The 23,651-nt window shown below is 40.9% G+C and overlaps 1 protein-coding gene across 3 annotated transcripts in view; it reads left to right on the top strand.

Moving 5' to 3' along the window:
* Nucleotides 1–23,651, top strand: part of reln (reelin) — a 94,081-nt gene that overhangs the window by 57,895 nt on the left and 12,535 nt on the right. For all 3 annotated transcript variants that reach the window (XM_067501922.1, XM_067501924.1, XM_067501923.1), the window contains exons 11-43: nucleotides 157–302; nucleotides 3,187–3,338; nucleotides 3,492–3,607; nucleotides 4,647–4,855; nucleotides 5,328–5,456; nucleotides 5,569–5,678; nucleotides 6,555–6,621; nucleotides 6,829–7,062; nucleotides 10,676–10,837; nucleotides 11,732–11,968; nucleotides 13,234–13,426; nucleotides 14,171–14,283; nucleotides 15,503–15,640; nucleotides 15,791–15,977; nucleotides 16,647–16,852; nucleotides 16,978–17,149; nucleotides 17,395–17,601; nucleotides 17,696–17,931; nucleotides 18,087–18,244; nucleotides 18,365–18,572; nucleotides 18,686–18,762; nucleotides 19,200–19,358; nucleotides 19,502–19,696; nucleotides 20,754–21,027; nucleotides 21,138–21,278; nucleotides 21,377–21,554; nucleotides 21,663–21,747; nucleotides 21,852–22,034; nucleotides 22,237–22,405; nucleotides 22,550–22,655; nucleotides 22,753–22,979; nucleotides 23,111–23,334; nucleotides 23,469–23,619. In XM_067501922.1, the coding sequence (XP_067358023.1) occupies nucleotides 157–302; nucleotides 3,187–3,338; nucleotides 3,492–3,607; nucleotides 4,647–4,855; nucleotides 5,328–5,456; nucleotides 5,569–5,678; nucleotides 6,555–6,621; nucleotides 6,829–7,062; nucleotides 10,676–10,837; nucleotides 11,732–11,968; nucleotides 13,234–13,426; nucleotides 14,171–14,283; nucleotides 15,503–15,640; nucleotides 15,791–15,977; nucleotides 16,647–16,852; nucleotides 16,978–17,149; nucleotides 17,395–17,601; nucleotides 17,696–17,931; nucleotides 18,087–18,244; nucleotides 18,365–18,572; nucleotides 18,686–18,762; nucleotides 19,200–19,358; nucleotides 19,502–19,696; nucleotides 20,754–21,027; nucleotides 21,138–21,278; nucleotides 21,377–21,554; nucleotides 21,663–21,747; nucleotides 21,852–22,034; nucleotides 22,237–22,405; nucleotides 22,550–22,655; nucleotides 22,753–22,979; nucleotides 23,111–23,334; nucleotides 23,469–23,619 (5,549 nt within the window). The remainder of the gene's footprint in view (nucleotides 1–156; nucleotides 303–3,186; nucleotides 3,339–3,491; nucleotides 3,608–4,646; nucleotides 4,856–5,327; nucleotides 5,457–5,568; nucleotides 5,679–6,554; nucleotides 6,622–6,828; nucleotides 7,063–10,675; nucleotides 10,838–11,731; nucleotides 11,969–13,233; nucleotides 13,427–14,170; nucleotides 14,284–15,502; nucleotides 15,641–15,790; nucleotides 15,978–16,646; nucleotides 16,853–16,977; nucleotides 17,150–17,394; nucleotides 17,602–17,695; nucleotides 17,932–18,086; nucleotides 18,245–18,364; nucleotides 18,573–18,685; nucleotides 18,763–19,199; nucleotides 19,359–19,501; nucleotides 19,697–20,753; nucleotides 21,028–21,137; nucleotides 21,279–21,376; nucleotides 21,555–21,662; nucleotides 21,748–21,851; nucleotides 22,035–22,236; nucleotides 22,406–22,549; nucleotides 22,656–22,752; nucleotides 22,980–23,110; nucleotides 23,335–23,468; nucleotides 23,620–23,651) is intronic.

Here is a 23,651-nt window from a genome sequence, read left to right as displayed (position 1 = left end):
ATCAAAATAGTGAAAATATTTTTGGTAGAGAGAAAGATTTTCACAATTTATGTCTTAAAACCTTATTATCAGGTGTTCTCCATTCAGTGGGGTCTTTAATAAGAGCATGAAAGTAGTTACTGGTGGCCGTTTTTTAACGCCCGGGTTCTTGAACAGCATGCGTGTCAGTCAGAGGGAAATGCTCTGTATTTCCACGGTGGTGAGGGAGTGGGCCACAGCTTTGCCTCCACGAGAGACATTGACCTGCACAGGGAAGAGGGAAGGAGCTACTGGGAAGAAGACTTTGAGAGCCCACCATCAAAGTAAGTAACAGTCATTAATTTTCTCACCTATTTTCATAAAGTAAAGTACAAGTTAGTATAAAAGGAGCATCTTACAACACAACAGTTTAAATCTAAAACAAAGTATAACAAACATCACAGTAACAAAGAAAAAAAAAACTAGATAAATATGATACGAATACCAAAAATGCTGAGCAAGATTTTAATACATTTTTAAAATGTCAGTCAATTTCGCTAAGCTAAGCGACTTGTTAGCTAAACTAACAAGTTGACTTTGCTGGACACATTAGGCTGCTCTGCTAACTTAGTTAGCTAAATTAACTAATATTAAATGTCAAAGTAAAACAAAATAAACATCTTAATGCCAGTGGAAGTTCCGTTATTCAACCATCTTTTCACCACAATTAGCCTTTTTTGTATTAAGTATTATATTTAATCCTTATAATCTGCTCCACTTACTACTATCTTGCTTTTTTCCTGTTTTCCTCTTGTTTTCTCACAGAATGATAACTCACTTACATTGATTACGGCCAGTGCTGTACATAGTTTAACGTTTGTCAGCCCCCCGGGCCCCTACTGTCATTGGGCCCTAAGCATTTGCCTGCTTTGCCTGCTGGCATGGAGCACCTCTGTCCCCACGTTGATTTGACATGAGTATTCACACCGGATGCCCTTCCTTTTGTAAACCTCCAATTTTATCCGGGACCGGGACTATGGTGGCCCTTGGTGGCTGAAAAAAATAGTAGTAAAACTGAATTTTAGTGCCCTGACATGAGGCGTGCAGACATTATAACATTGCCAAACCATAAAAGACTCTAAAAGTCAAAATAATACTGATGTGTAACCCAAAATAACCTAGGAAAACACTATCCTTAATAAAGGTACGGTCAATTAGAATGATGGATTTTATTTTTGCACCAGGCTAAATATTAGCTGTGAAAGAGAGCATTAACAGAAAAAGAGCATACGATTTGGTTTGATATGCTACGATATAAGTGCACTGTTATTTCTCTGTGTTTATACATGTGTTTTGACACCTGTCACCTGTCATATGTCAAGTGTGCAACATGCAGCGTTTTGCACTAAATCAAGGCAGGCTTGGGGTCTAACACAGGTGAAAGCCATGCCTCTGACTGCTACAAAGACAGCAGTCCATCTGTTCACAATATACTGACACAAAAGCATTCACTTGACAGCAGAAAGCAAGGAAAAACTATCACAAGCACTGCAAGAGGTAAAAGGTTAAAGGGAGAGGAATGATAGTGTTACTACGAAAGAGTAATTAACAGACCTCATGCACCAGGTATGTCAGTACATTTTTCTATTAATGTAAATGACCTTACACAGGGGTTGTTTCTTCGGCAACCCTGAACCCTCGCACCTTTCTGCAGCGTGCCAACATGCTGCACTGCATGCTTACTCCAACCCATCAAGCATCATGGGCTGACACGTGAGGTAGACAGGGAGTTTTTGTGGTAATGGTACACTCAACTAACTGTCATTTAAACCAGCTGTGGCTGTGACAGAGACACACCAGCCTACACATTGTATGACTGAAAATAGAGAAAAGGAGGAAAAAAAGGAAAGGGGAGAGAGGGAGAATGAGGGAGGTGTAGAGCAACACAGGAGAGTGCTGACACACTGAGTTAACTTCTGTCAGCGCTAATGAGGATCCACACTCCACTGTGCAGAAATATGTGTCTGCATGTGTATGTGTACTGTATGAGTCCTCTTCCAGGTGATTTATGCAGTATTCCTGGCGTTGTGTGTTTGTTTTTCAGCAAGGTGTGAATTATTGCAACTGTTTCCTGACTTGAGTAACTCCAGAGGGATCTGCTGTGTAAAGGAGGCAATTTATAAACATAAGTGTTTGTGTCCTTTAACTTGTGTGTATCTGACTGCTATTAAAGTCTCATTTGGGTTAATATGTAGCTAAATGTCTTAAATATTTGATAAATTATTGCCCTTTTGTTCTATTATATTGGCATTATACTTTTAAACTATGTATATTCCAGTCATGAGCCACCTGACTAAAAACATTATCAACTGGTGAATGAGTAGGTTTTTAGGAGTGGTGGATCATGAATGTTTGAACATAGGCAGTGCACACACTCTTCGCTTTGAAATTTACGAAAATATAATTATTTTACTGTTTCCTGTTATAGTCATCTTTGCACAAAGTCACTATAAAACCAGAATATAAGATGTAAAGATATTTATTATGCGCATGCAGAGATATAATGCAAAGACAAAACAATAAAAATACAGACTAAATAGTGCTACATTATTATCACATTACATTATTCGACAACAATTGAGTACTGTGAAAAAAAAAGAATTGTTCAGGTGCAGTTAATGCAAAACCACAGTAAAATCCTAATTTAGGGTAAATGAATACCAACTTGTAACTGCAAGACAGTGACAGGTGAGTGAGGCAGCAAGGTGCACAGCACACACACATAACACAGACTGATGACAGTGAGGTGGACAGTAGCTGATTTGTAGTTCTGACAGAACTGAGTACTTATGAATAATTGCTTAATGTGAGATCTAAACTATCCTTGATGCAGCTTTAACAGAGAATATAGACTGACTAAAAGCACTTTGTCTCAGTGGAATAATATAGTTTCCTCTTGTTAGGCCTCTTGACCTGCTATGCAAGCTCCCTATATTGATTTGATTTTCCAAAAGCAGATTCTTTACTGGTGTGACTGAAAGTCGGAAATGGCTTTAGAATAGTGTTAATAGCCACTGACCACGCTGTATAACAATACGTGATCTGGGGAATGACAGAATACATCATTATACATTTTATTTTCTGATATAAATGTATAGCATATTGACTGTTGTGCATTGATAAACTTATTTTCTTTATTACACTTCACTGTCTATAATGATAATCTAGCTGGGAGATAGAGGGAGCCATGTATGGGACCCAGTGTGGAGAGATTGAGTCCGGCTCAGCCCTGGTGTTTGACAGGGAGGGCCGGAGAAGGACGTGCACCCCCTACCTCGACACCACATCTTACGGAAACCTCCGCTTCTACTTTACCATGGGTATAGAAATCCTTCGTCTGTAAAATTCCATAATTTTTTCAGATTAAGCTAAATGAGCAGCAGGTACTTTGTTATTGTTATTTGTGGTGCCCTCCCTATTATTTTGTGCACATGTGGATTTACATATTCATAATTATGGGTGTTTATGTTTAGGTGGTGGTGACTGTGATCCAGGAGAGTCCCATGAAAACAATGTGATTGTATTCGGAAGGTCTGAAGGCAAGAGGGAACGCATAGTCCTTGATATACTTCCATACTCTTCATACAGGGTGAGACATACGCAACATATTCAAGCACAAAAAATAAGTAATCTGTCAAAGCCTTATTTTTTATCATATATACATACTTTCATTGCATACCAGTAAATTTCTACTGGTACCATTACAGTTTTTATCTAGTCTTCTTTCCTGCCAAACTTTGAATTTGACAGTAGTCAAGATATTACGACTGAGTTTTTAGGAGCTTGACTATAAAGGCCTGTTTTTTGACTACATCCTTTAAATCACAGTATACATGCTATTTAGGTTTTTTGTTTTTGTTTTTTGTTTTTGTCTTTTGGCTAATCCCCTAAATTCAAGGTCGCCACAGCGGATTATTAGTCCGCATGTCGATTTGGCACCTTTTTTAGGCCAGATGCCCTTCTTGACGCAACCCTCCAGGCTTGGGACTGGCACTGTGTGGCTGGGGGATGGGGATGGGCAGTTTGGGGTTCAGTGTCTCTGCCCAGGGACACTTCGATATGTGGTCGGGGAGAACCGGGGGCAAACCTCCAACCCTATGGTTGATGGGTGGCTGCTCTATTAACTAAGCCATTGCCGCCCCTCCATACATGTAATTTAGATTACTAGACTTAAATAAAAATCAAACATCCAACATTTGGTTTAAATTATCCATATAGCTCTATCATTTTGTTTCCCTGAGTCATGCTTAACAGCTAAGACAGTACATTCACATTATTATTGGGCCATAAACAGACTATACAGATTTATTGCCATTAGAGCAGAAAAAATTGTCTTATTAATAGATTAGTATTTGACATCAATTTTGATAATGAATCCGTTACATTTTTCAAGCAAAACCTTTCAAACTTTTATGTTTTCCAGTTCTAGTAAAGATTTGCTGCCACTCGTTACCTTATGTCATAAAAAAACACATATCTTTGGCTTTTGAATTAAATCAAGCTCTTTGAAGACAGGTTATTTAGAGAATTGACATTGTAAAAACATTGTGGTATTTTCTATCCACCATAAAAATAACATTCTTCCCTCTGGTGTAATCTAGTCATTCTATTCTGTTATTTTCTCTCAGACTCCTGCAGTGGTATCTGTGGCACTGCCCACTGAGCTACAAACACCAGTCACCCAGTTCTGCCTGGAGCAGCGGGCACATGGGGGTGCCAACCGTCATGTATGGGCCGTGGACTTCATGCAGCTGCTCCCTGTGTTGCCTGGCACCCACACACATGTGGCTCAATTTTCTATCAATCTAGGCTGTGGCTCCTACCAGCCTGCCAACAGGTGTGACACATTTGTGTGACATTTTTGTGTGTGTTTGTAAAAATCCTAGAAAAAGGCTGCAGCAGAGAAGAGCCCAACACCAACATCCCAAATCCAAGAATTAGTATGTTATAATGTTAAGACTGTGTCAATGTTCTGAATGAGAACTTGTGCACATAGGACTGGTGCATAATGGATAGTGAAAGAAGATTTAGCATCATGTTACTTTATTTCTAGGTATGTAACTCCTCATATTTAAAACTGTTGCTGCCAGAAAGCTGTACAGAATTGTACAGTACAGCTTTGATAAAAGAGCAGACTAAGACAGAATTGTCAGTACTTAGGAAATAAGTATATAAATAATATTTATTATCTGAGATTAGAGCACTTCAGTTATTCTTCACTACTGGAGGTGGAAAATAAAACACTGGAAAATAAAAGACTGCCAAATGTTTTCCTTTTCTTTTTTTTTTTTTCTTTTCCTTTTCCTTAGTGTCAGTCTGGAGTTTTCTACCAACCAGGGTCGTTCTTGGTCTTTGCTTCACACTGAGTGTCTGCCAGAGCTTTGTGCTGGACCCCACCTACCTCACAGTACCATCTACTCCTCTGACAACTACAGCGGGTATGAATAAATCTGCACACCCATATGTGTGTGCAGCTCTGTCTTTGTATATATTTCATTCACTATAATGTAGTGGATATGTAGATTAAAATAGTGTGTTGTGCCTCTGTAGCTGGACAAGAATCTCGATCCCTCTGCCCAATGCTGCCCTAACAGAGACTACACGGTTTCGCTGGAAACAGGCTGGCAGTGGATCAGGAAACATGTGGGCCATAGACAATGGTTAGAACTATGCATACAGGTTACAAGGTTTAAGGTTTTCATTTTCACATGTGTACTGTAGCAGAATAAAAAATAAAGTCAAATAAATAAAACTAATAATATAGGAGGTATAAATGTCCGGTTAGTACTCAGCCTGTAGCCTAGATTTGCTCACACAAATATAGCTCCATTGTAATTATTAAATTATTAAAATTATTCAAAACACATCAGCCAGACACACTGCTTCTCTGGTAACAATATTCTTCATTTCAAAAATATTTACAATTGTAAATCTTGTCCACGGACTCTGGAATTCCACCTAACTCATCGCACAAGCGAAGATTGCACATGTGCAATCAGAAGGGCTGAATCGGAGCACATAGTGCAACGTTCACCAGTTTTGTAATGAAAAAATATGTCATCCAGTGTGGTGGTGGGTCTGGCTGACATGTTTTTATTAGGTTTTGGACAGTGACAGAGGTCTGTAACATCAATGAACAAGTGAGTCCAGGCTGCAGGCTAACTGCCAACCAAATGTGAGCACAGAAGATTCAGTGTTGGCTGTAGTAATTGTGTAGTAATTGTGGACAATGCAACACACATAGAAATGAACAAAGTAATCCTTTAACTTTAGTTATGCATACACTTGACAGTAATAAAGTTCTGCATGAGTTGCAGATGAAAAGTACTAAAGCTTACATGGGGTATGTAAAAGGATATAATTGCAGCATGAGGCTGTAACTCCAATGTCTCTTCTGTCCTTATTCAATATATTTGCTGTTTATTCAATATGAAATATAAACATAATATGCATTGTTTTAGGGTCACAATAATGCTATGATATTCTGGATCAAACTGTTTGTTTCCATACATGTGGATTTTTTTTTTTTTTTTAAGTGTACATTGGTCCAGCATGCCTTCGTTTCTGCTCTGGAAGAGGACATTGTTCACGCACAGGCTGCAAGTAAGAATTTGCTTTTTTATTAAACCAAATAAATCCAGTTTCTCCCCTTCAAAATTACTCTGTGTATTCACCAGCACCAGTCACCATGCAACATTAATAAAACTATATTAAAGTTATGATTTATTAATGATTTTTCAATATCTGTCTACTTTTTTGTTATATCCTTCATTAACATATCTCCTATTTCTTTCTCACTAAACCTCCTAGATGTGACCCCGGCTTCAGTGGTCCAGCCTGTGAACTTGCCTCCCAGACCTTCCCGGCTTTCCTATCAGAGAGTTTCTCCAGCCCACGCCTCTCCTCCTACCACAGCTTCTCTTCTCTTCGTGGGGCTGAGGTCAGCTTTGGTTGTGGGGTGCTGGCCAGTGGCAAGGCTCTGGTCTTCAACAGGGACAGTAGGCGACACTTGGTTACTGCGCCACTGGATAGTTCCCAGGCAAGGTAATGGAAGTAGTAATGAAGAACAAAGTTTTAAATGTAAAACCAAAAACATACATGAGAAAAAAATATGGCTTTGTTTGTAATCTCCAGGTTTTCTGCATAAATTGGTCATGAAATGTTTCCAAGCTGATAAAAAAATTGCAATCTTCTGTGTGTTTATTGAACACACTTTAATGAACACACATACCAAGTGATGGTGGAGAAAGTAGTGACAGCACTAGTCACCTGAAAACATTAAATGTCAACTTGCGTTTAGTGTGCAAACCTTGGGTCAAATCAATGAAACAAAAATGGAGGGCAGTAGAGGGCAAATCTGCATGCCGTAAAGACTTAGGAGATGTGGTCCTTAAAGCTCAGTTGGTCGTCGATGATGACCCCCAGATTTCTGCCCGACTTAGTGGGGCCAATCTCTGTGGATCAAGTCTTGATGCTGATGTTGTGTTGCGTCGAAGGTCTGGCTTGGAAGACAAGGACTTCGATCTTGGAGAGGTTGAACTGAAGATGTCTCTGTCTCATCCAGGTGGAAATGTCTGAGAGACAAACAGAAATGTGTGATCAGACAGTGGAGTTGTCCGGTGTAAAGGACAGGAAGAGCTGTGTGTCATCAGCATAGCAGTGATAGGAAAAGCCACGTGAGTGGATGATAGAATCCAGGGATGAAGTATAGAAGTGGGCCAAGAACTGAGCTCTGCTGCACACTGGTAGAGAGGCTATGAGAGTGAGAAATAGGCCCCCTCAGGATACCTTGAAGGTTCGTCCCGATAGGTAAGACTGAAGCCAGGCTAGAGCTGATCCAGAGATGCTCAGGTCAGAGAAGGTGGACAAGAGAATCTGATGGTTCACAGTGTCAAAGGCTGAAGACAGATCAAGTACGATTAAGACAGAAGACTGACCTGTGGCTTTTGCAGCTCAAAGAGATTCCACGACAGTGAGGAGTGCCGTTTCTATGGAGTGACCCCTCTTGAAGCCAGACGGTGGATACCTCGTCCTCAGTCAGAGTTGAAAATGATGAGAGCAATGGAGTCTTGGAAGAAGTTAGCAGGATGTCATCATCTGGAGGAGAGAACTTTGAGCTGATGGCTGCCACATTATTAGTAAAGAAGCTGGCAAAGTCGTCAGCATTGAGAGCGGAGGTGGAGGTGGAGAGATGAGTGATTTAAAAGTGGAGAACAGCTTTCTGGTGTACGAGGTGTTGCTGAGCTTCTGCTGGTAGTATTCAATCTTTGCCCCATGACACTTTGAGAAAAAGATCCAAGCAGATCCTGATACCCAGTAATAGCAGATGGAGTCTTGGATTTGCGCCACTTCCTCTCAGTACTCCTGAGCATGGTGCGTTGCTCACGGATCCAGTCGGTGAGCCAAGGATTAGAAGCTGAGCGATGAGCGGGTCTTGAAGACATGGGGCAGAGACTATCCAGACACAATTAAAGTTGCAAACGCTGTCTGTGGCTGCATCTGCATCAAGGATGGAGAGGTCCTGTGTTGGGGGCAGAGACTGTGAGTTGAATGAAGAAATTATCTGATAAATGCAGAGGAGTGATCAAGATGTTGTCTGTGGTGCAGTTCCGAGTGAGGATGAGGTTGAGGTCGAGGTTGTTGCCAGCTTTGTGGGCTGGAGGAGTGGAGACCAGGCTCAGGTCAAATGTATTTAGAAGAGTAAACACGTCAGCCATATGTGGTTTGTTATTTTGTTGAGGGGCGCTGTCGGGAAAAAGTTCCAGGTGTCATTGATGAGAGGTCCAGTCCCACCCCCCCCCGACCTGATGAGGGAGGACTGTGAGAGAAGGAAGAATTGGATGGAGAGTGCAGCTGGGGTGGCCGGTTTCTGTGGTGTGATCCAAGTTTCTGTAAGTGCAAGCAGGTGAACTTGCTAGAATAGTTGAGAAGACCACACACCGCCCTACGTATGGTGTAAAAAGAGAACAGCAAACCAACAAAAAGGTATCATCCCAACACTGAAGTACTGTGGATGTTACATCATGGTTTGAGGGCTGCTTTGCTGCCTCTGGACCTGGACCATTTGCCAATGTGGAGGGTAAAATGAATTCCCAATTTCATCAAGGTTTCCTATAGAATAATGTCCGCATGGCTGTCTGCAAGCTGAGGCTCAAAAGAAGCTGGGTGATTCTGATACTGACCATAAAAACTGAAGTAGGTCTACTACAGAATGGCATCAAAGACACAAAATCCACCTTTTGGATTTGCCCAGGCAGAGCCCAGACTTTTACCCAATAGAGTTGCTGTAGAAAGAACTGAAAGAACTGTTCACACTAGATGTCCTAAAAATATGCCTGATCTCAAGCAGTTCTATAAAAAGTAGAAAAGTTTGCCCCTGGTCATTGTGCAGGTCTAATACACAGCTACATGAAGCCCTTGCCTAAGAGTATTTCTGTTAACATTACCTTTTCCACTATCACTTTGTATGCAATGGTTATATTCAATAAAGACATTAAAGCTCACGAATTCTAATGTTTTACTACCATAAAAGTAGAGTTCGTTGATATTTGTGACTTTGGTGAATATCTGGTCAGATTTCATGACCTAATTATGCAGAAAACCAGAACAGTGCCCTTACTTTTTCTCAGGACTATATATACAGACATAAGCAGCAACTTAATCGAATGCACATGTTCTATGTTGTTTAAATATACTTACACTTGTTCAGCCGCACAGAAACAGTCTTTGACTTTGCTGATTCTGCCATCCCTAGATCACTTTGTAAAACCTTAGCCTTTTTTTCTTCAGGTGTCTACCTCTGATTGATATGACAAATGTTCCAGACAGCCTGCTATCTATTCTCCTTGTTCATTAATCCTTCCTTTTCCTAATACTCTCTTTTGCAATGGGTGTAGATGGATTTTTATCATGGGGAGGACTGCAAATGAGACAAGGAGGAGGAAAGGAGAGGATAAAAATGTGAGAGAGAACGATAGAGAAGGGAAGATGGAGTTAGATATGGCATCTGTGTTAGATTGATTATGCCTGTTGCGGCTCTCAGTGTGCCACCTGATGGCAATATTTAATGCCAGTTTCCTGGCTGATTGAGTGAACAGCTGCCTGAAAGAGGAAACTGCATCGCTAATGAAAGCACTGCTCAGCCAAGGACAGAGTGAGCTGCGGGGGGGGTCGACTGGCAGCCTGAGACACTATAATAAATATAACGTTAGTATAAATGCTTACATGCCTGCCAAAACTTAAACACACAAGAAGATACAAGCTCAAGATACATTAGTACGATGTATAGTTAACCTGAATGGTGTGAACTCTTACTTTCATTCACACTTTGTCTTACTTATTCTTTTCTTCAAGCTCCTCATCTAATTTTGTCCTTATTCATTTAAGCATCTCATTTGTCATCTTGGCACCTCCCTCCCACCACTTCGCTCTGCATGACTGTCTGTTTATCTGCCCATTTACCCCTTTCTCTCACTTTTCCTTCTTAAGCACACTCTTGATCCTCCTTCTTCTCATTTGCCTGCCCTTTTATCTTTAGGTGTCATTTCCTTGTTCTAGACTATATCTTAATTCCTGCTCCCCTTCTGTTCCTAAGTAACCCTGCTCGTTCTGCTTTCTTTTTTTTCTTTTTTTATTTCTTTACTTGGATTCTCTGCAGGTACCTACAGTTCACTCTGCGGCTGGGCAGTCGTAGTACTCTGAGTTCGTGTCCGGCTCCAGATCAGCCAGGAGAGGGCGTTCTGCTGCATTACTCCTCAGACAATGGTATCACCTGGACGCTGTTACAGCACTATGCTTATCAAGGCTTCCATGAGCCAAGGTACCGGTTGTACTTACTTGTAGAATGTGTACATGTGATTTGCGTGTGCGCATGCTTGTTTTCTTACGATTACATAAACACAATTTCACGCCAATAAAACGCACAATGTTAGTGCGATGTTAATAGTGTGAAGGTATAAACCACTGAATCGGTTATTGCCCTCTAAGTGTTTTATGAAGACAAAGTGGACAGGCCAGCAAGTGAGGGACAAGTTCTACACAAAGACCTGGTGCTAGGTGAAATGTGTGCTCTTACAGTCTCAACATCTGTTTGTGCAATTAAGAGAACAATGCTTTTGAGAGAGTATAGTGAATGATGCTATAGTCCTATACTATGTTGTAATATTGGCCAGCGGCATTATGTCAGAATCTAATTACAATGGTCCAAATGCACATTATCTAGAAAGAGCAGGGTGTGATTATGTAGGTTTTAGATCAACCTCACGGCCTGAGTCACAGTTTGGTAATTCTTTGCGATTCATTGCAGCTGAAATGTTTGGCTGTTTTAAATGCTGTTCACAAATATGTCACACTATTCTTTAGAGGTGTAACGATTCTTCAAATGAATGGTTCATTTAGTTCTGTTTTTGGAGGGCATTTTATTAATAATTTTTAAACACTAAAAACACTATAGAACATGGTCGCAAAGTGTGTCGCCTATCGCACAGTTTACAATCTTAAGCTTCACTAGATAACTAAAATGTTCCCACGCTGCTGACTTGGATATCAGGACATCATGGAGTTTTGTGTCACAGTTTTAGTCTCAATTTTAGAATTGTTATACCAGTACTATTCTGAATTTGTGCAGTTGTGATCATGGCACATACTTGGTTTGTCAAGCTAACTTAGTATTAAGTCTCAATAAAGTTCAGTTAAACAGTTTTTCCCCAACCAGGATTGTGTCAGTTGAGTTGCCGCCTGGTGCTCGTAAGTTTGGCGTACAGTTCCGCTGGTGGCAGCCATACCATTCAGGCCGTGGTCATGATGTTTGGGCTTTGGATGAAATCAGCATGACCTCTGTGCTCTTCAACACCATAAGTCTGGACTTCAGCAATGTGCTGGATGTCACCCAAAGTCTTGGTTTCTATCTTGGACATGTCCAGCCTTACTGCCAGCATGACTGGACCCTCAGGTAAGTGACCTAGTTCTCTGATACATAGAATATATTGATTACAGAGAATAATTGATTGATTTGGCAGTAGCTTTCAGATGCTTTTGTTTGCATCTTTTGTCAACTGGGTTTGATCATATTTGAATGTATTTTTGAATTCTTAGTTACTGTATATAACAGTAATTTTGATGATGATGCACACCAGATCCAACCCATGAACGTAAATGGACTGAACACAAAGAGACCACAGAATTTTCATTTCATTTCATTGTCTTTTTAAACAAATAAATAATGATGCTATTAAAATAAATTAACAAATGCACAAATTGACTACTCTGCATTGTGGACTTTGAAAGAAAGGTTACAGTTTTTCAGGTCTGTCTTCAAACAGTGGCCAGGTGCCCATAAAAACACTGAGACAATTTTAAATTGTTGTTGTCATCCATCCATCCATCCATTATTATTAACTGCTTATCCAGTTCAGGGCCACGGGGGAGCTGGAGCCTATCCCAACTTCCATTGGGCGCGTGGCAGGGTAGTCTACATACACAGACCAGGTACCTTTCACACCTACTCTTACATCAAGGGGCAATTTAGACTCAACAATTAAGCTAACATTCGTGTCTGTGGACTTTGGGAGGAAACTGGAAAGCACGGCAGAAGAAGAGCATTCAGACTCCACACAAAAAGGTGTCAGCCAGCAGTGGATTTGAAGCGAGGACCTTCTAGCCATGAGGCAGCAGCGCTCACCAATCCACCACTGTGTTGCTCTGTCGTAATCATTCATGCTGTTAAAACTGTATGTACTGTATGTCCTCCTCTGCAAAAGCCAAAGTGCACAAAACTTTGGAAAATACCCACTTGGTTTTACTAAACCTGGGCATCTGAAGCCTCATATTAGCTTTAGATGAACATTTGATTTTTTTTTTCAATAGAATAAATACTGGATTGTTTTCTCCAATTGAAATCCTGGTGGATCCCACTCTTAGAACTGATGAAGCCTGTCAGATGATAGGTGAAATATTCTCAGGAACTTGGTTTAACCCTGACTTGGATAACTGAGGGTCTCTACAGACCTTTATTAAAAGGTGTTTAGGAAAGGATTTCTTCAAGTCCAGTATGAACAGAAAGAATAATTACTGACAGACAGACCTGTTCCAGTGTTCATAGAATATGGGCACCTAACTGTTGTTTCAAGACTTGAAAAATTGTCTACCTTTACTTTAAATAATAATAATAATGTGTCACAGCATTTGGCATATGATATCTTCTTTGTTGTACTCCAGTTTCTCTGGTGAGCCCAGCCCTGGCTCCAGTATTCGTTATGTGGAAACTCAGTCAATGCAGATCGGAGCCTCTTACAGTCTGCAGTTCTCACTGGTCATGGGCTGTGGCCGTGAGCCCTCCCCTCACATTGACACGCAGGTTCGCCTGGAATTCTCCACCAATCATGGCCTTACTTGGCACCTGGTCAAAGAGGTGGGGAGCTTGAAAATTATTCACGTTTGTTTCCCAATGTTAACCGGTTCCGATTTTGTTTTCACAGCCTGGCTCACTTATTTATGACAAAATCTCATAGAAGCAGTCCTGGAGCGAGAAAAGGAAATACATAATTTATTCTTGATCATGAATATTGATTTACCCATTAGAGCCTTAGTAATAATGTGTAAATAATGACAGTCTTTAAATATGGCATTTTGTCTCCGATGAGAAATGATTGCAATTACTTTTTTATCATCCTGCTATTAACAAATACATGGCAATACTTGAATCAGCAAGCAGATTATCTTCCTATGATTCAACTAAGATTTTCTGTGATCACAACTGCCTCATAAATATTTATAAGGCACAAAGTATCTGCCAAGATTTTTATTGCCTTTGGATCTAAATAGGGTGTAATGAGTCCTTCATCAGTGAATATTTTCTCATTCTCCCATGTGGATTTAAATCCAGTCATCTGGCAAATACAGAATGTAACTCGCAAATGTCCTGAACTGTTAATCTTTGCTTATCTTCCAGTGTTCAAGGGCAAAGATACTTTAATCCTACTCTTTTTACTGTAAATATATATAAATATAATGTTGGACCCATAAAGTCTTACAAAAGTGTTGAAGAGTTTGCTACAAAATAAAATTCATATATAAATGAAATGAAATCTAAGAAATCATCCTTAAGCAAAGCATATTATAAAATGTAATGAAAGCTCTCATTTCCTTCATGTAGGCCTGTCTGCCTGGTATGCCAAGCTGCTCTGAGTTTACAGCTCCTAGTGTCTACCACCCTTCAGAGTTCAAAGACTGGAGACGCATCACTCTGTCACTGCCTCAGAAGACATGGTAAGTAACATACATCTGTACATCAATAGACAGATAACAAAGGATTCATCACTTTGTCTCTGCCTGAGATGAGATGATAAGTAACACACACATGCACATCAATAAAGACAGAAAAGTACCATTTTGGACAGTATGTTTCTGATCTTGTATGCAATTTTTTTTGTTTATTTATTTATTTATTGTGGTATTGTACATGTTGGCAGGTACAAACCCAAAACTTTCTTGCCGTGAGGCAGTATTCACAGTTATTTTGAAGTTCACTACTCTTTACCTAGTGCTAAGTATTGATATCATATACTGGGAAAAATATTTGTTCTTCCAAACAGAATCTAAATAACATGGGATATTCCTCTAGCTCTGGCTGTACATCTGCTTTTTGTCATACTAGTGATATAAGCGGCTTGGTTTAATGGGAATAAATTTATCTCACAGCTATTACATTTGACTGCTATCTGTGGCAGCATAGATGTTGTACAATGATCATATTTAATATTTAATTATTTTTTTTAAAAGGCAAACAGAACTGAATCAGTCATACTGCGACAAACATTGTGAGGAATATATGTGCCCTAGCTCACACATATTGTATATCAACTCAATCACATAAACCTTCTGCACTGACCACTGTGACCTTGACCTCCATTTCATTCTACTTCCCTACTCCTAAATAAAGGTGGCGTAATCTCCTGCTGGGTATTATGAGAGGTCAGAGGATCATGGCGGTGAACGATAATAAAACAGTCATGGGCAGCTCTGTATGATCAGTAGGTGGCCTGTGTTGATATAGGTCACCCTGCAATATAACTGCCAGTATACCTGACTATCTACACTTCTTCTGACATTTATCATTACTGTAGCAGCAAGCTGTATGCACTGAATAGCACACTGCATACACTGACAACAACAGCCTACCATATAACACGGATAATGCGGAGATGACATTCTGACATTCATTTCACATGGCTGCAGACCATACACAGACTTACACATCCACACATTTGATAAGGGTTTTACCTTCCTGGACATTAAATCCAAAATATACAGTAACATGATGTGCTTCATATGAAGTCACCATTAGTAATTTGTTTTCTGCGGTCATGTAATATATTTTTAACAATACATTACTTTTATATCAGATTGGCCTTTATATGCTGAACGTACATTGTGTTCAGCTTCTGTAATGAGAATCTAGTTTAGCCCATTTTATGTCTGTGTTCAGGTCCAGTGCCACACGGTTTCGTTGGATTCAGAACTATTACGGAGAGCAGGATGAGTGGGCCCTGGATGACATCTACATCGGCCAGCAGTGTCCTAACATGTGCCATGGACATGGCTGGTGTGACCATGGACACTGCAGGTCAGCACACAGTCACACACAGATTCAGCTTCCTGGGGTTTTTCTTACTTTTTCAATATCATTCAAAATGGAGACCAATACAATGAATGAATGTATAGATGAACCTAGAGTTAACACAGTAAGCTCAGCAGACACTGTCTTTTCTCATAGGTGTGATGATGGATTCTCAGGAACAGACTGTCAGCCCTCTTCCCCCCTCTCATCCAGTGTACTTTCTGACTTTGAGTCCCAGGATGCACTGTTGGCAACATGGCAAGAGGTTATCGGTGGAGAGGTGGTCACCCCTGACATGGGGTGTGGGGTGGTCTCATCTGGATCATCCTTGTACTTCAGCAAGGTAGAAATTAAAAACTTCCTTGTAAAGAATGTTTTGTGTTTAGTTTTTGTCCCCATTTTTTTGTTTTGTAGCAAATTTAATATTCAAATCAAAATTCAACTCTAGAAATCACTTACTAACATTACCGGATTGATGCATTTCTGAGGATTCTGCATATTTGGCACATGTAAGGATTCTCTGATTAGTTTGAGGTTTTCTGCCAAACACTGCTGACCTTTGACTGCTGAATTACCTCCCGCCTGAATGACTAGAGATCAAATTTTATTATACCATAGCTTTTTAAAATTCTAGAGTAAGATTGGATGAAGGATGTGCACATTTTTCATCCAGCTGCACACCTGTGACGTATTATAGCAGCCTCATTACTTTTCTGAATTAGCTGGCATAACTGGAAGGCTCATTGTTGCAGCTGTTACCCCAAAGAAAACACAATAACTTTTACCACTTGTTGCAGTTTTATTTAATCCAACCATGCATACAAAGATGCTGACAAAATATTTTTAAATAGATTGTATTGCCTAAAAAAACTCATAAGTAGTCATAATAAAATATGAGAAAACATCACACTATGTCCTGTGTCCTAGTTAATTATCTTAACTTAATATGTATGCGTGTGTGTGTGTGTGTGTGTGTGTGTGTGTGTGTGTGTGGTGGTGGTGGTTTTGTCAGCCTGGTCTGAGGCAGCTGGTGAGTTGGGACCTGGACACTGAATGGGCAGAGTTTGTGCAGTTCTACCTGCGGGTGGGTGGGGACTGGTCCGAGTGTAACCAGGCAGACAGCAGAGAGGAAGGAGTGCTGTTGCAGTACAGCAATGACGGAGGAATCAGCTGGGGACTCATAGCTGAGATGTACTTTACTGACTTCACCAAGCCTCGGTGAGAATTTTTGGAATGGTTAAAGCAGCAATGTTAATACCTCACATTTTAAGAAAATTATGGTTGTTTTGATTGTATTAATTGTAGTAGAACCATCACTGACCTCGCTTTTTTGCCATTCTCAGTTTCGTCCACTATGAGCTTCCCTTGGCCTCTAAGACACCCTCTACAAGGTTTCGCTGGTGGCAACCTCTTCACTCGGGGGAGGGCTATGACCAGTGGGCAATTGATGATGTCATAATTTTGTCAGAGAGGGAGAAACACATAATCCCCATGGCTAGTCCTACTCTGCCACAGGTCAGAAACTGCTTTTTTCCCGTTGTGCTTGTAGTTGTTGCTCTGACCTTGTGAAGCTGCTTGTGCAATTACTTATTTTGTTGTAAAGTAAAGTGTCAGCCAAATTGAGATAAAACTGCTATAAAATCTTGCCCTTCTTTGCAGAAGAACATTCATTTATTTTGTGAAAAAAGTCTTTGACTGTACATACTGGTGCCTCCTAACACAAAACACTTACTAAACTTGCCTCTTCTCTTTCTCTCCAGAACTTTTATGAAAAACCAGCGTTTGACTATCCCCTGAACCAAATTAGTGTGTGGCTGATGCTGGGTAATGAAGGCATGGAGCGGGAAACCAACAACAGTTTCTGTGCTCCAACACCCTCTGCCATGGTGTTTGGGCGCTCTGATGGAGATAGAGTGGCAGTTACTAGGGACCTGGCCCTGCGTTCTGGCTACACTCTGCAGTTTAAGGTATCTACATGGAAACTGTAACAACTGGAAGTAAATGTGCCATTTTGAGAATAATAAATGAATTGTTCTTGAAAATGTTATCCAATGTGTTCAGTTAAATATAGGCTGTGAGTCAGAGTTCAGCACATCTGCCCCAGTCCTGCTGCAATACTCCCATGATGCCGGTCGTACCTGGACCCTGGTGAGGGATGGTTGTTACCCAGGGACCCCAGGGGTAGGGGTGTGTGAGGGCAGCGGCCGTGAGCTAAGAGAGCCAACTGTCTACAACACTGGAGACTATGAGCAATGGACCAGGGTCACTGTGGTCATACCACGCAATGTTGCAGCCAGGTAGCTGTGGTAAAACACATGCAATTAGAACTGCTAATTTGCCTTTGTAAATTGTCTTTATATGCTAAATGGTTTCAATTAGCAGTTGAATATCACATTTTAAATGTGCATCTTATCTCCATGTTTCTTTAATCCTCTCCCTACAATTTTCTCAGTAAAACCAGATTCCGCTGGTTCCAGGAGAGCAGCCTGTACAGAGATGCTCCACCATTTGCTTTAGATGGGGTATACATCTCTGAGCCCTGTCCAAACCATTGTGGGGGGCATGGAGATTGCATCTCTGGAGTCTGCTTCTGTGACATGGGATACACAGGTACTGTGCAGTAACACATACTGGAAAGGAAAAAGGGTAAATTATTAAAAAAAATAATAATAAAACGTTATATTGTTATGGATCTGTATTTTTTATTTTATTTTCTTATTTTTTCCCTAGTGGAGCAAGATAGTTGTGTCCCATCTGTAGCCAGTCCCACAGAGCTGACAGAAGGCTTTGAGGGGAAGCTGAGCCCACTCTGGCAAAGCCTAAGGGGGGGACAAATTGGAGGAGGCTGTGGCATCATTGGTGAAGGCAAGGCCCTATACTTCAGTAGCCCGGGGAGGAGAGAATCCCGCACTGTGCCTCTAGACACCACCAACACTCGGTGAGTGGAATTCACACCTATATATTTCTCAACTAAATGAATTTAAGACCAACTAATCTGGTGGTGAGAGATTATGTTTGAATTTAAATGTAGCTATTGCTGTTTAAAAACAGATTGGTCCAATTCTACATTCGCATTGGCAGCAAGAGTTTGGGGCCAACTTGTACCAGGCCTCGCTCCCGCAATGAAGGTAATTATCACATAAGGCCCACTGCTGCATTCATGTGGTTGTTTTTCAATACTGCAATCTGTGAAGATCAGGTCTATGTCTTAACTGATAAGTTCACCACTGGCTTCTTCCCATCTGTTCCTTCTTGCTGTGTCTTTGATCAGCCTTGTGATCTAGCCAAGTCTGTGTAGCTCCAGATCTGACCCCCACTGTCAGTGCTTTTTCTAGTGGAGAATCAAAGTCTACTGTTGTCTGTTCTGTACTGTTAATCAGTCAGCAAAATGCCAATCTGTAGCAGCAGTGCTGAAGGCTCAGTCTGATCATTTCTTCAGGGTCAGATAAAACCACACCAGCCTCCTAAACAGCTTGTCTGTAGCAATTGGGGCTTCTGGGCTATCATTTCCTTCTTTTGCATTCTTCACAACTTTGAAACCTTGTTTTTCTTTCCATGATTCAAGGTGTCATTGTTCAGTTCTCTACCAACAATGGTGTCCAGTGGCAGTTCCTGAGGGAGCTGGACTTTAGTTCCTTCCTGGAGCCCCAAGTGGTGACCATTGAGCTTCCATCTGCAGCTAAAACCTCTTACACAGTATTTAGGTGGTGGCAGCCACAGCAGGGTAAGTGCATAACTATTGTAAGCAATACAGAAAAGCAGATAAAATTATAAAACTACAATTGTATATACCACAACTTTTTTTTTTTTCAAATAATACAGTAGCTCTAATTTTGTTTTTTCCTTTTTTACTCTTCATTCTTCCAGGGAAACACTCTGCTCAGTGGGCTCTGGATGATGTCCTGATTGGTATGAATGACAGCTCCAGAACAGGTTTCCATGACAAATTTGATGGTACAACCCCTCTGAGGCACAATTGGTACCGCATTCAGGGTGGGGAGGTGACTGTGGACTGTTTGTCCCTGGATACAGCACTTACGTTCAACTCAGAAGCCATTGACAGTGAGTAAAACACAAAGTACTTTACACTTGTACATCTACAGACAAGGGCTTACTAAAGGCTCAGTTTAAATCCCTAGATAGAAAAATATAGAATATGAATACAATAAAAAAAATATGTAAATATAAAATAAGTATGATAGGAAAATGTGTGCATGAAGAGTAAAAAGGCAACTCACCACAATCTCCACAAAAACTGTCAAGTGGCCCCTGAGTAAGACACTTAACAACCAGCTGTTTCAGTGGAGCTTGCTAGTGTGAATGAGTGCGAACGTGAGGGGAATGAATGCAAACAGCAGAAATGGAAGTTACTGCAAAAAAAAAGCTGAATTGCTCAGTTGACTAGCATAAGGGAAAAAATGAGTATAAAACAATATACACATACAGTCATTGGCACATCAAACATATGACAGACATACTGTTCCTTTACATAAATTTCTACAGTACTCACCAGAAATCACACAAGTATCACCGCACAACAGGCTAAAATTGAATCACCCATTTGCTGAGGCACCATGGCTCCTGCATTATTAATGAGAGCAAACATAATTGAACATTCTGGATGTTATTTATGCTTACATCAAGCTGTAAGCATATTTACTTTGCACAAATACTACATTAGAATTAGGCCCATTCATTAAGCCTGCACAACAAGAGCAATTTGGCATCACATCTATAAACATCAAGGTCCCACATGCATGTGAACACATAAAGTCAGACAGCTTTGCTATGCTGAAACATCCAGGCATTCCCATTTATATCTATATATATCTATGTCTATCTATCTATATAGATATTTGAAATAGATAGAAATATAATAGATGTGAAAATGGATACATGGTGAGTGACTATTATTACAGATTGTTTTGTGACTTAATTCAAGTGTTAAAGTAACTCTTTTAAAGAAAAAAACATTTGATTCCCAACAACTAAAACATCTTAAATAATAGATGCTGATTTTGTCAAGGGGTGGTTGAATATGACACTGTTGAATTATTGTAGATAGTATTTATTTGTAAATGCCTACTAATAAAAGGCTGCCATTACACTCTGTCTGCAGAAAAACCAAGATATGCAGAGAGCTGGGATTTTGAGGTGTCAGGCTCATCCTTCCTGCAATTTGAGCTGAGTATGGGATGTAGTAAGTCTACATCTTTCTCTCACGGTGTGCGACTGGAGTACTCCACAGACTGTGGTCGTCACTGGTCTCTAATTACCCCAGAGTGTGTGCCCCCAGCCATTGGCTGTGCTGGTTATACGCAGAGTTCCATTTATACATCAACCCAGTACAAACACTGGAGGAGGATCACCGTTTACCTGCCCAGTGCTGCTAAGTAGGTGTTTTTTAATTTTATACCTCGCATTAGCAAAACATTGGTGTATTTACCAAAAGGGCTTAACTCCGGGGTCTACTTTTTATGTTACTCTCTGTTAAAACCCTCAGTTCCCCCAGAACTCGGTTCCGTTGGATCCAGACCCACTTCACCCCAGGAGCAGAGGGATGGGCCCTAGATAACGTCTTACTTGCCCCTGGCTGCCCCTGGATGTGCTCTGGACATGGTCTTTGTGACAATGGTCACTGTTTGTAAGTAAAATGGACTTTGTACACAGTTGACATTTCTATACATTCTAAACTACACGTAAATATCTCCTACCTTTGCCTTCTCTCCCATACCCACACAGGTGTGACAAAGGTTATGGGGGGGCACACTGTGTGCCCTTAGCGCCTTTGCCATCTGTACTGAGAGAGGACTTTAATGAGAACCTGCAGCAGGAGACCTGGCCTGAGGTGTATGGAGCGGAGAGGGGAACTCTGAGTGGAGAGCCTCTTAAATCTGGCACTGCCCTCATTTTTAAAGGAGTACGCACCCTAAACTAAACACTTGCAACAACAAATGACATAAACGACTTGAAATCTTTAGATCACTTTTCTTAACTGGCCAACAGTCTAAATCTTGTGTGTTTGCAGGATGGTCTGCGAATGATCGTGTCCCGGGATCTGGACTGCACAAACACTCTCTATATCCAATTCTCCTTTAAGTTCATCACTAAAGGTACTACAGAACTCAAGAGTCTTTTTTCTTGTTATCACTGTGTAACTTTTGTAATATCTTTTGTCTAATATTGCTATAATGGTTCATCCTATTGACTTTTTTAGGTGTGCCAGAGCGTTCCCACTCAGTCCTGCTGCAGTATTCAGTGAATGGAGGAATTAGCTGGTTGCTACTGGATGAGTTTTTCTTCCCAGCATCGACTGACACTCTATTCCTCCACCTGCCGCTACCAGCAAGTGCTCAGACCAATGCCACTCGTTTCAGACTCTGGCAGCCTTATAATAGTGGTGAGTGCACACAGTGTGTGAAAAGGCAATAAAACTGTTATCTGCTGACCATTTTTCTCCATATATATGTGTATGTTGGCTTTTATTCCCTAAACTATGTTTTCTTTGTACCTCTTTTTTGTTCTTTTCATCTCTTCGTGCATTTTAGTCCAAATTTCTACAGGGAATACATAATAATCTCTACAATCTTTTTCTTCTTCAGGTAAGAAGGAGGAGGTGTGGGTAATAGACGATCTCATCATTGATGGCAGCTCCTTACACAACCCACCAGCGGTGACAGACAGCTTTGAGGAAGGCCCGAATGAGTCTAACTGGCTGTTCTTCCCCGGGGGGAACACTGGCCTCTACTGCCCTTACCAAAAGACTGGCCTGTAAGAAAAAGAGATTCATTTAACTTTAGATGTTGACAGTAATGGGCCCTTGCTTTGACATTATTTAAGAGCTCAGTGATAATGAAATTCGCAAAAAGATGTTGTTACCCTTGACTTATCTTTATTTTTGTATGTTTTGTGCAGGGAGGAGGATGAGTCAGCCATGGTGTTTGTCTCCAGCGAGCTTGGAGAGCACTCCATCACCACCAGGGACATTGATGTAAATGAGAACACCATCATCCAGTTTGAGGTAAACAAACAAAGCTTTGATGACTTATTTTCCAAAGCAACAGTCATATTAGTCAGATCTTCAAGACGTAAATCATGTTGTGTACATGTCTCTCCAGATTAACGTGGGCTGCACAGCTGAGAGCTCCTCTGCCCACCCAGTGCGTCTTGAGTTCTCACGGGATTTTGGTGCCACATGGCACCTTCTGGTACCCCTGTGTGCTGGTGGGCCTCAGCCATCCTCACTGTGCTCCACAGAGCTTCATCCTGCAAGCATCTATTTCCCTGGTACAACTCAGGGCTGGAGGAGAGAGGTCATTCACTTTGGCAAACTTCGTCTCTGTGGGTACGGACTAAATGCTTGTTTTCCATTAGATAAGCAAGATGAAACCTTAGAAGGAACTTTTCTGTACACTTACATGATAATATGAGTTTATTTCTTTTTCACTCATTCTTTAATCTTTGACCTCTATAAAGGTCGGTGAGGTTCCGTTGGTACCAGGGTTTCTTCTCAACCGGTTCTGCCCCTCCAACATGGGCACTAGACAATGTCTATATTGGACCACAGTGTCAGGACATGTGTAATGGCCATGGGGCTTGTGTTGGTGGCACCCACTGTTTGTGTGACCCCGGACACTCTGGACCCGACTGCTCTGTGCCTGATGTGCCCAATCCTGACTTCCTCAAGGAGGATTTTGAAGGTACAACAACTTGTAGATGCACACACACACACAAAAAAATATATGTATCAGGGAATCTGGACTGTTTTTTGACAGAATTGTGTGCATTATTTTATACCTGCTTATTCTTGAAATGTCAATGAATATGACTCTAGGGGGAGCTGTGGATGCTGAGCACTTCAGACAACTGAGTGGTGGTAAGCCATCAAGGAAGTGTGGTATCATGTCTAGTGGGAACCACCTGTTTTTCAGTGAGGATGGCCTTCGCATGTTGGTCACCAATGACATGGATCTCTCAAATGCTAGGTATTGTGTAGCTACTGCCACACAGAGAAATA

Source organism: Channa argus, chromosome 4, assembly GCF_033026475.1.
Source record: "Channa argus isolate prfri chromosome 4, Channa argus male v1.0, whole genome shotgun sequence".
In the NCBI taxonomy this organism is placed as follows: domain Eukaryota; kingdom Metazoa; phylum Chordata; class Actinopteri; order Anabantiformes; family Channidae; genus Channa; species Channa argus.
This window is presented reverse-complemented; position numbering and strand designations above follow the sequence as displayed.